At 47.9% G+C, this 12,445-nt stretch overlaps 1 protein-coding gene across 1 annotated transcript; it reads right to left on the bottom strand.

Annotated features, from left to right (window-relative positions):
• Positions 1–8,602, bottom strand: LOC128723275 (ATP-binding cassette sub-family G member 4-like). The gene is made up of 7 exons (XM_053816996.1): positions 8,093–8,602; positions 2,974–3,091; positions 2,724–2,913; positions 1,825–2,649; positions 1,580–1,748; positions 1,409–1,509; positions 1–1,336 (listed from the first exon to the last, which is right to left on the bottom strand). Exons 1-7 carry the CDS (start codon positions 8,295–8,297, stop codon positions 836–838), a joined length of 2,109 nt encoding a protein of 702 aa, XP_053672971.1. The 5' UTR covers positions 8,298–8,602; the 3' UTR covers positions 1–835.
• Positions 8,603–12,445: the final 3,843 nt, after the last annotated feature.

Genomic DNA, 12,445 nt, shown 5'->3' with positions numbered 1-12,445 from the left:
AACCACCATTGTAATATTTTATTTCTTTTACACGTTTTTTATTATGTTTTCACTACTCGTTTTGCTAACAAATCGCTATCGTTCAAAAACGCTTCATCATCATGTAATTGCTTTCGTTGAAATGTTATCACATTTATACTTTCTCGACTTCTGCTCTGTTGCTCTAACGTATACCTCTCTCTTTATGCAATATCAGTTATAGAAAACCCCTTCCACTACGAGCTAATGCAATGCTTGTTCGCACGTCACAGTGCGATTGAGCCTTATCTGTAAAAGTCATTTAGCAAAAAGGGTATACCAAAGGATGAGCACAGACAAATCGGTCCAAAGGCTGTATAGGGGAGATGGTGCTGATATGGTGTAGAACGCCATACAAATCGCCAATAAAAGGCTCCCAATAAGGCACGTGCCGTTGTTAGCGGGGAATTTTCCTGCCATTGGCATCGAGTTCTGCGGTTCGATGTTTACGGTCTGGACGATAAGGTGTTGATATGTTATTTTCTTGCATTACGATGCCTTTCAATTTCTTGTCTGCTCCTATTCGCCAATAACTTTTCCATACGCTGCTATTCTTACGTTCACTAGCCATTGGCACAGTTTAACTAATAACCGCCGGCTTGCATCACTGTTCGTACGTTCCTCTGCTATTCGTTATCTGATCATGTTTTTTTTCTTGTTTGTTTTTTGGTACAGTAATGTAAGAACATCAAAACATTAAACACTACTTTGGCTTACGCTACGATAGCATCGGGTGTATGGGAAGAGACAGTCATTAAGCTCTTCGTTACTTTTAAACTTTTCAAAAACGCATAACCGTTCCCTTACACAGACCCATTTATCTGGTGGTCTTCAGCTTCCAGCGCAAGAACAGGAAGGCGGCCACTCGCAGCACGATAAAGATGATGATCAAAGCTACGATATCCAGCGTGAAGTTAGCGTCCAGCATGTCCAGCTCCTCGAGTGTGGTCGTAGGCGACTTGAAGTGGCAGTACACCTGGTGGCACTTGAGCTTCTCGCGCCCGTACGAGTAGGTGGCCAGAGCAGTTCCCTCGAAACCGTAGCGGATGTAGGAGAGATACGTGATCCATCGCAGGTAGATCGGAATGGCGTCGAAGGACACGAAGAAGCCGGAGAATAGCAGGAATGGTACGGACATGACCGGTGCCAAGAACACACCGTTCTGGACGTTCATTGCGGCACCGACTACAAGACCGACGCTCTGTGCCACGAACGAGATGAGCAGACAAGAGCCGAGGAACATTGCGAAACGGAACCACTCGAGCGGTTGCGACGTGAAGTAGTACACGATCGAGACGTAGAATACACAGAAAATTGTCTGCAAAGAAATGCGAAAACGAACCATAAACTCATTGATTCTTAGTCTATCAAACCCTGTCTGCTAACTCACCTGGAATGGTATATCAGAAACCGTAATGGCAAGATAGTACGATCGCAGCGAGTACCACCGGTTGAAGTTTTCCTTCAGCAACACTGGCATCTCGAGAGGGACTACAAGAATGAATGAAACATTATTCTTACATGCTCTAATGAGGCGCCTACATTCGCTGTCGAAACTCACATGATAGAATGGTAATTGTCATGGACGTGTACATCAAGAACAGCATGTTGAAGAACAGGAAGCCAAGATTGCTGAGTACTTTGGCGCCATCGTTACCGATATCGTAGTACAGCGTGCCGATCAGGAAGCCGACCAGGATGTGAGCAAACAAACGCAAGTACATGAGAGTCTGTTGGGAATGAAATTGAAAATGGTGTTAGACATGTGCCTAGGTGCTTTGAAAGCGCCAGAAAAGGTCAACTTACCCAATCACGTCTGCTGAACAGCAGTGTTCGCTTCAGCACAACCCAAAACTGGTGGAACTCCGAGGTTGGGTAGCGCTCCGGTGAATGATCAATTTCAGCCGTTCCTTCAACAGGCAACAGCGCACTGTTCACCTCTGGTTCCCGCTCTGGCTCAACCGCGATCTTGATCGTTTCCGTCTCCTTCGCAATATCGTTCACCATCGACGGTGGCAGCAGTCCATTTCCGCCGAGGTTCAGATTATCTGCGTACTTGTTCGCACCACCGTTCATGCGCTCATAATTCACCTTCAGATTGGCATTTCCATTGACAGCGTTCTCATTCTTCTTGTTCTTCTGCGCCGGGAAGTCGTGCTCGGTACGGATGTCCTTTTTGCCGTTCTCGATCGCATTGACGAGCTTGCGCGTGTGGTCTCCGTGCTCACCGCACGACACCTCGATCACGTAGCTGGCCGGGTTGTGATATGACGGACACTCCAGATCGAGCGTACCCAAGAACGGCACCAACTGTCGGGTGCTGCCCTGATACACGCACTGCCCATCCGCAAGCGTGTACAGCTGATCGAACATCTCGAACAAACGTGCCGACGGTTGATGGATCGTGCAGATGATCGTGCGACCACCACGGGCCAAGTACTTCAGCAAGCTCACACACTGGAAGCAGGTCGAGCTGTCCAGACCCGATGTCGGCTCGTCGAAGAACATAATCGGTGGGTTGTTCACCAGCTCAAGTGCGATTGACAGACGCTTCTGTTGTCCTCCCGATAGGTTCCGGGTCAGTGTGGGACGGTGCTCCTCCAGGCCGAGTGTTTCCAGAATCTCCTTGATCTACAATTGAAGGGAGGAGCGTTGGTGAGTCATTCACGGTCTGAGATGTCCAAACGATCACGAAGATCACGTACCACATGCTGCTTCTCGCTTTTCTCCACCTTCTGGCTGAGTTTCAAGCTGGTCGCCACGTTCATCGCTTCCTCCACAGTCAGATTAGCATGCAGCTGGTTGTCTTGCATGATGTAGGCGGAGAGTTTGCGGAAATGGCTCAGGTTGCGCTCCTTACCATTCATCGTGATCGATCCATCGATGTTTGTGGTCCTACAAACGACAGATTTTAATGACAATGCATGTTCTTCAGCTCTTGAAGCGGGTTCTTACTTGTATCCGGAAAGGATGTTCAGCAGCGTACTCTTGCCAGCGCCGGAAGGTCCCATGATGGCGGTCAGCTCGCCAGACCGCAACTTGCCGCTGACTTCCTTCAGGATGGTCTTCACATCTAAGGAGAAGGGAGAAATAAAAAATAAAAATTTGTTATAGTGCTATAAACAGCCAATAAGGAAACATCTAAACCCAATACCGATACCGCAGACACCAGATATGAGCTTTGACCCAGCGTATTAATCATGCTGCCAACGAAGCACATCGCAAGCAATTAAAGCCATACTCTATCTACCCCAAGGTTAGCAACAGCGCCGCAATACGATCGCATCTCGGACATGTTTTGCGCTTTCCACCTGAAATTCCCCACCATTTCATAGCGCCCTAAGCCCATCCGTGGACACTAAACACTGCCGCGTCGCCTTAGAACACCACCTCGGCTGCTAGTGGTTGTTCTCGGAATCCACGTGATTTAGACGGCTTCGGAGATTGACTAGCTACTCCTCTACGCCTCTCCATTCAACCCTTTGCCAACCGTTTGCAACAATCTCTTTTAATGAATGCTTTATCAAGTACCGGCACGGTGAGCCAAAGGATCGCTAGAATTTCAAACTGGTTTGTGCCAAGGGGTTGCAATGGGGTTGTGTGTTTTAATTGGCGCTCAAGCAAGGTTTTTCAAGGGGTATCAACCGGGCCTGTAGTTCACAAAACTCCGGAGAATGACTCAAGTTTAACGACAGTAGCCGTACGGATTATTTTTCCACCAACATCTGCTATCATAAACCAGTGTGTTTTAATTCTATTCGGGTAGTTTTCATTCATCAAAAAATGAATATTGATGCTATCTTATTTCAAAGTCAAGCATTGATGCTTTTGAAGGTTAAAAAAACATTTCGTAACATACTCGTCCGCTTAATGTATGCATTGGATCGTGCCGAGGGGATGCCCCTTGTATTACAGGACACAATGGAAACGCTTAGCGTGAGCCCGCTGGAAAGATTCCCACAGTAATAATTGAAGCGGTATTGATCTATCCCCCTTTACATCGCATTCACCGAGGCTTTTGAATTCAATCAATTCCTTCAGCGTTATTAACGGGCCTTTTATAATGTTGAACATGCTTTAGTTTTATCGCACAACGACGTATCGCTCGAGGGTAAATGAAAATGTTCAAATAACATTCGCTACGATATAACCCAGGACAGCACAAATAACGAAATCTATCTACCGGGGCGTTATCGCTCCTGGTGCGATCTCTGCCATGCTACCGACGTGCCAGACGATGACATGGCGCAACGATGTACGTAAACAATTTGCATACACCTTCTGGAAGGCAGAGACTCAACATTCCCCAAGCGGAGCCGAAAACCAACACCGTTCTCGCGTTCCATGTTGCCCCGGATGAAGATGACTGGCTTGGTCGTCGCTGGTCGACGAATTCAGAAACAACCGTCATCATCATCGGTGTTCTCGCTGGGTCCCCGCTGCTGACGACGTGGTTGTGGAACTGGAAGGTCAATTTCGGTGACCGTTCGTTAGAAATTAAAAAGACGTACAAGACATCCCAGCCGGCCGGAGAGCTTGAAGGAAGCGAGGCTGAGAAGCAGCAACCCTACACACGCCTTCCAATCCAGCTCCATACGCTTCACACAATGTTTGATTTTGGCAACCGGACGGCAAAACCGGTTCGTACTCATCGCCAACGGGTCCTGCGCGGTGGGAAGCTACCAAACCTGACGCTCTGACAATGACACGAATGCCTATCCGGCACGAGCTGAGGCTGGTGGTTGGAGTTGTATTTAACGGCCGCTTAAATCAACGTGCGACGTGGTTGTGATAATCTCGAAGAAAGGGCATTCCCGTAGAGTGCGACTACACCGCCCAAGAGATCAAGGTCACGTTCAAAGGCCGCAATATGAGCGACGAAGAATAACGATCATTGTTGGTCAGTGCTGACGCGACGAAACGTTTACTCCGATGAGAAGGCCATGAAATTCATACGTGAAAAAAGGAAACCTTTTGGTACATTTTTCGTACTAAAATCGTCAACACCTGTACGGTATTTTGTGCTCTGAAAACAGGTTTATTGTGGACTTTAAGCAGTTTGTAACCTTTTCTTGAATGACAGATCGTACAGAGCGGTCATTTTTGTAGACGTAAATCTTAGTATCTCGCAATTTATCAGCCTGAAATTCTTCTCATCACAAAACAACCAGTTGAAATAAAGCTAGAACAAGCAGATATAGAGGGCTACACTCCCGATCATTAGCTCACTAATTAATGATATCTTGCCAACCGATCGGTTCGACGGTGAGACAGCAGCATCTGAGAAGCCACGTGTAACTGATCCGACAGCGGCGAGTTGCGCTTTACAACGCTTATTAAAAAGCATCGAGCCGGAATCGATGCATCAGGTGTTTATCTGTAATTACAGCGCAGTTAGTGGCTAGCACCTGCCAGCCGGACTGTACATCCTGGATTTTGCGTTACTAGTGGTTTCTCCCAACCAAACCCCCACGAGTCTCCGTTTGACGGCGATAGTTGCCATTAAATATCTATTAACCTTGCGTGAACTAATTCTGCCTCTGATCCGCGCTATCGTTAAAAGCACGCGGGGTCATTAGTATTGATTTTTCTTTCCTTCATCCCTTGGCCGTGATGCACCCTTCAAATGCGCGCCTGTAAATCGTAACTGCGGGTATGAAATCTTCACCCATGATTGTTTTCCGATATTTGTACTTGGCTCGGAACTGATGCAAACACACGAAATCAACAGCCCAACCCCTGACGGGCCTTATCGTGCTCCGATAAGATGCACCGGGAACAAAGCCATTACTCCCCGGGACAATCGATTACGGGACCCGTTTCGGTGATAAGCCACGTGTTGTCTTCTGTGTGGTTCCTTTTAGCTAATGCTCTGCATCTAAATGTGCGATCGTACGATTCCAAGCGGGCGTTCAAAGATCACAAAACTTTAAACCTTTGCGTTGAATCAAGATGGCACCGTTGGCCCGCTCTTGGACAATGCACTGTACATGCAAGGGTACAGAAAAACCACCCCATCGAGGGCAGGACATTACTCATCCATGTTCCGGTACAGTTCTCAAACGGGGCGTACGATCGCACTCACAAAGGAAAAACTCCACCCGCTAACGCATGTTCATCGAATTCAAACACTGACTCACGCAGATAACCGATCGCGGGCTGTGTGAGGGTTATTGTGTTAACACTAGGCTGGTGAAATCGGCACAGGGGTGAACTAAGGTCGTAGGTCTTCGTCCCTCCGCGATCGGCAATGTGCTAAAACTTTGACGTGGCTCGCAATTAGCGAGCAATAAATCTCGACTTGGAGGGGCACAAAAAATGTAAATTCAGCGCATCATCATTTGAGCGGCATTTGAACAAATATTTGCGTTCACCAGTTCGGAACGCCTATCGAGCCAATTAAAAAACAACACACTCGTGCTCTGGATCCGGATAGAAAAAGGCTAATCCTTATTGCGGTTACGGTGCTATCAATATGACGTAGCAGCGCCATTGTTCCGGTAAATACGTGCAAATTTTCCGTGTTGGGAAATTCTCATAATTTCGTGCGCGTGGATTTATTATACCGTGTAAGGGGCTGAATGAAAAAGGGATTAGTCACTTTTTTCCAACGAACATTAGTACATTTTAGTACAATGTGTCAGTACATACTCCCATATTAGGTAATCATTTTTTATAAATCCCCTACGCTCTTGTAATTAAAAGATTTACTTCTACTCATTTTATCACAATGAAATGTTTCACAAGTGAATTGAGAAAAAAAATGCCAAGCCAAACGCCATGATGAAAGATCTCCACCCAACGACGATAACAAAAAGCGATTGTCCACCACATGCAGGGAGCCCCATTAAAAGGACTGCAAAGGTCGTTCGCCATTAAAACTGGTCTCCGATCATTAGAGTGCGTTAGGGCAAAAAAAACGTGAGCTAATTAGTCGACAAAAGTTGGCGACACAGCGCAACGTGCATTAAAGGGAGAGAGAGAGAGAGAAAAAACACCCTAAACCGGTCCGGTACCGTTGGATAGTGGCGCTTCTCGGATGAAATAAACCTGTGCCAACACACCGGGCCGTTGTCGCAACGGATAACCGAGCCTTCTGACCCCAGGACACGTGACCAGGACCTCGGGTGATTGTGTCGATTGCAGATCGCGACTTCCGTAGGTCAGATCACGTTTCTGTCGTGGTTGATAAATGCCGCTTACAGATCGGCCCGTTGTCAACTAATAGCCACGTCCGATCGCTTTTATCTCGCACGCTGAAGGTTACAGAGCATGCTTTGAATCGCTTCTTTTTTCACTTAACCCTGGCTGTGAAGGTATTACCATTTACTTCGCTTTCTTAACGAAACCGCCCATTGCAAGAGCATGAGCTTAACGAGCGCTACGCTTCTCATCAGCAGGATGTCTCATGGGTTTTTATTTTCCATTCACTTTGAGCCGCATTTCCCTTTCAGCTTAAATCGATGGAGGGTTGTTTTTTCTTTTGTTTTTTGGAACGTGAATACGTCTAGGTCAAAAAATAAAATTCCTCCAACACACCTTGAAACCTTAGTGATCGGTTCCAAGGTTGGCTGATAGGGCGCAAACTTCCTTCACTAAGCCCACGCAGTCCCTGATAAGTGATCCACGCGTTCCTGCACTGCGATAAACAATATCACACGCCTCGCGGGTGATTAGGGATTAATTCCTTTGCGTTGCGCATCGATCGTAGCAAACCGGCCCTCGCGAGCAAACACCCAGTGCCGTTGGCAAATTACAAAAAAAAACTGCTGCCTTGACGACGCAAACCGCACGGGGAAATGTGATCGACGCTATAATCGATGCGCATGCAAATTGCGCCCCACACCGTGGGGCCGCAAACAAAAGCCTTTCCACGGCACGCAGACGGCTTCCGCTTGAAGGTGAGTCGCGCCGTTTCATTGTCTCCAGGGCGTGCAATTATGCATGGCGCTTGACAAATGGTGCTATCCCCCCGGTGGTGGTCAATCGACAATACTTCGGGCTTTGGGCCAGTCGGAAAAGAAGGAAGGACAAAAAAGTAAACTGAAGCAAAAATAAAAAGGATGATACTCACTGTTGCGACGTCCTTCCTTGACCCGGTAGGTTAGATTGTGGAAGGCCAGATCAACCGGGGGTCTCGTCGGCAGATGGGAGAGCGTCTTCGGCTGGGACGGGACGATCTGCACCCGGACTGAGCCGTTTTTCCTGTTGTTATCATCGAGCAGATTGTTAGTGAGGCCGCTGGTGCCGCCACCGGCTAGGTCGATCACTTCCGCCATCGCGTTCAACTGCTCCTGACACCGTGGGTTCGGTTCGTTCGTTTTTCCTAACAGTTTTCCCCGCCGGGCACACTACGAGCCGCTTGTTTGTCCCGTTCGAAGGAAAATGGGGGCGATATTCTAGCGTTTCTTTGTGTCTGGCGTCCTGGGGCGAACGAATGCACCAAAGACGATCACTACACACCACGAACTGCACCACCCTGTGTTGGTTTACTGTCCCTTTTCTTTTCGCGTTTCTCGCTTATCACCCCCTTCGGTGAATGCGTGTGTGTGTGTTTGAAAATTTCCTTTACCACACCCGGTGTGTGGTTGGGGCCTTTTTTTTTGTTTTGCTCCACCCGTTCGTGGACTCGCATTCACTCAGCGGGATGCAACTTTCATCGACGGTGCGCACGGACGGATGCACTTTTCCCTCGTCCGTACTCTCACTCTCGGGTGTCAGTTTTCCTCCCCACTCACACGCGCGCACACGCGATGGAAGCGAGATTTAATAACACTTCCGGATGTGGCGCAAAAACACAACCCCCCGGGGGCGCACTTCCTCGTTTGCGTTCACTCGCACCTGGTTCGTGCTCGCGCAGGGCTCTGCGAGACTCACGCAGGCGTGCAAACCGCGACCGTGACACGAAGGACGTTCGAGGGACGCTCGAAAAAATGGAACACCAGCGGTACAGCAACTTGAACTATCACGATTGTGCCCTCTGGAACTGTTTTTTCCTTCGGGATTTTTGGAGGCCCCTAAGCACGATCTTCCTATCACTGTTGCGTGAAGTTGCGTGCGTGCGTGCTCCCAACCCCTTGCTATGTCTCTCTCTCACACTCTCTCTCTTGCTTTTTTCTCTCTTCTGTCACCGCACGGCCAGGAAAGAATGCCTCCAAAACGCGTCTACTCTGCCGCGGTTGCCAAAGAACGAGTGTATGAACCGAGCGCGAACTCGACTGCTCGCGGCCAACCATTTGGCTGGGAAGGCGCACACGATATGCACCGCGCGGCACACGACACGCACACACCCCCAGCTAAGGGTTGCTTTTGCTGGGTGGTGGGGTGGCACTAGGGGGTGGATTACGCGGAGACGCCTGATGGGGAGGGTTGCTCTCGCGTTTGTGTTGCGTGCGCGTCCTCCAACTGGCGGAACAAACACGCGCTCAGCGGTGGTGGTATGCGTTTTGGGGGGGGTTTTGTTGAACAACCCCCCACCCCCACCACCCACAGACCCATGAGGGGTGGCCCTTGCGCTTCGTTCTTTGTTTCTCGGCCCTTTCCGCGCTTCTTTTCCACGCGCGGTGCATGTTGCGCCCCACAGGCCACAAAACCAGATCGACACGCGGATGGGCCCGTCGGTAAAGGTTAGACACGCACCTTGGCACGGGAGGCGGAAAAACAGATAGAGCGTGAGCGAGAGAGAGAGAGAGAGCGACAAAGAGTGAGAAAAAGAGTGTGAGAATGAGAGGAAGTGAGGATTGAGGAGGAAAAAAGAGAGAGAAAGAGAGATAGATCGTCCAGCGTGCATTTGCAGGGTTTTTCATCTCGACATTTGGCCATGCCGTGTGAAGATTAGAACAAGATTTTCATTTATTTTTATAGTAAACTTTTATGATCCAGCATCGTGTTGCAGTTCAATTCAACACATAATATTTATTATTAGGCTGAATAAAGTGAAGATCATCAGATCATCTGCTCTTTTTTGGACGAATGAAATCGAATGCTCATGATTGATTTATTTAATTTTATTTCAAAAGTTCCGTTCTTTACGCTTCGTTTCGAATTTGATCACCATGATCACGAGGTTTGGAGCAAGGACACACTTTGCATGTGCTGCATACAAATGAGATACGCATTTTTGCAAAAAATATTTATGATTTTTTACTGTTGCTTTGATTCATTCTATAACGGAAATTTGAAGAATGCAAATTGACCTCCATACTATTGGAATTTTTGAGATTTACACAAGATTCGAATATGTTTTTTTATCAAAATGAACTTCGGTCATCAAAACGTCTCACACGTGCCGCCAAAAAACCGGCGTCTTCTAATGTCGTTGGAATGCGAGAAGGTCCTTCGTCGATCAACGTCTGTGAATTGTTTGCTGTTCCGCAAAAAAAAAATGCTCCGTCAGCACTTCAGCGGCCACAGACACAGATCATCGGCCAATGACTCATTGTAGCCATCGATCGATTATTTACTTTGCAAAAGTAAATATTACCTCTCGATTGGCTAAACGGAAGCGATTCATGTAATGCGAAAAGCATGACAAATGTAATTTAACATAGCACACTCACGATGGCGTGTAGTTTGAAGTCATTTTGCAGACCTTCGTCTACAGCTGTTTGCTTCCAGCAGAATAGACACTCCAACCCCATCTGTGTACATATCGGGTGGAATTTAATTTCCCGATTGAATTCGGTGCGCGATAATGATTGTTTAATCTGCCCGGGAGTCTGTTGGCAATTTCCGTACGCCCCGTGAGGTGATAATTACGAACGTCTACCATCGAAGCCCGTCGGTATGATTGCGTAACAAAATTGACGTAACCCCACCAATACGTTTGGGAGGAACAACGATTCCCAAAGCACTCCCGGGGCCAGCCACATTCAGCGAACGGAGAATGAACTTCTCCAGGCCAGCGTTAGAGGAGCCACTTTTGCCTTATCAACCGATCCACCCTTCGGTTTCGAACAACCGCGAATCAACCTCACCACCCTCACAAGGGAGGCGATGTGTCGCGGCCAGCAACGACTCAAAACTGCAGCGAGTTTGCAATCCGATTCATCCGTTGGAGTGGGGGTGGAAAAACGACGCCTTATCGCAGCGCCCCCATCGAAGCCACCCTTTGGCGACGCTTAGAAAAATTAAACCACCCTTCAACCCACAACCAAGCGTCCGCCCTGTCGTGGCTTGGCAGCGCCTGAGTCCGACAGTGGACTTTGGAGTTCGAGCGGACTTTAGCGCTGATAAGCCGCTCCGGTCGTCGCTAGTCAGAAGGCAACTTTTAGCCGCGTTCGATCCGCGCAACATACTTCGCTTTATCCGACGCGAGCGGTGATCGGTTGTAAGGAATAAATGAATAAATAACACCTCTTACACCGTTTCCGTTGGAGCTGGCCAAAAAATCCGCCAAGTGATGAACGGTCGATGGACTTCCGGCGAGTTCCAAAGCGCCACACACAGCTCCCAACTGAAGCGGAACAGCCTTGAGACGTTGTCTTATCTCAAACCCCTGTCGCTTCGTAAATATTTTGGAAATCAAACGTAATAAATACTAGCACCGTGCAGGATCAACAACCTGTCAAAGGTCCACCAGGGGGTTGCGAGCACTAGATGGGGGTAATTTAGTTCTCCGTGGGAAACGCTACGCAAAAAATGGCGACATCGCGCTAATGTGGCAACGTTTGAAAAACAATATTGATTAGCTGTTTGTGAGGATCTTTTTTTTGTATTGCGTTTCTAGTGCGATTCGACAGAAACAAATGCTGTCACCTTAAATAAATCTTTTCCTGCCACTCTTCCGCCAACGACGCTTTGAACTACTCAATTACTTAGCGAAGGGTTTAGAACAGGAAAAAAAACCTCGCTATGATAAGAGGCAGAGTTGCCCATTTTTCGGTGCTATGACGTACCAGCTGAAATGACCTTTGAGCGGGTTGATAAAGGCCACCATTCGGAAAGGGAATTTCATCATTCCAATCGTGCGGGTCACGTGTGAAGATTTGTGGAATTTTCAACCCTGTCAAGGTACTAACGGGGGATGGATTCTGAATTCTGACCTGGGCTGTTTTTCCTAATAAATACGGTAATTGCTGCGAACCGGATAACCTTCCAAAGATGCATTGATCTGTGCAGTGCTAGCCGGATATTCAGCCCGTTTTACTTCTCATTCGACAGCTGTGAATAAGTGCTTTGAATGACTGGCAAAGGACGCTGAGTTCATTTACGCACGCGTAGTATCCTAACTGGCAAGGACATTAACATTTTGTGTTCCGGTTTGTGATCATTAATTTAAACAACATATTCTGCAAATCAAATCATACGTAAAGTGCAGCAAAACGCGTAACGGTGGTGTGTACTAAAAGTTGAGCGTTTGTACTAAAAAGCGTATAGCTTCACTTATCTAACCCACTTTAAGCCATGCGTAACACAGAGCGACAGC

This window comes from Anopheles nili, chromosome 3, assembly GCF_943737925.1.
Source record: "Anopheles nili chromosome 3, idAnoNiliSN_F5_01, whole genome shotgun sequence".
Classification (NCBI taxonomy): Eukaryota; Metazoa; Arthropoda; class Insecta; order Diptera; family Culicidae; genus Anopheles; species Anopheles nili.
Note: the sequence above shows the minus strand (reverse complement) of the source record. Positions and strands in the feature narration are given on the sequence as shown.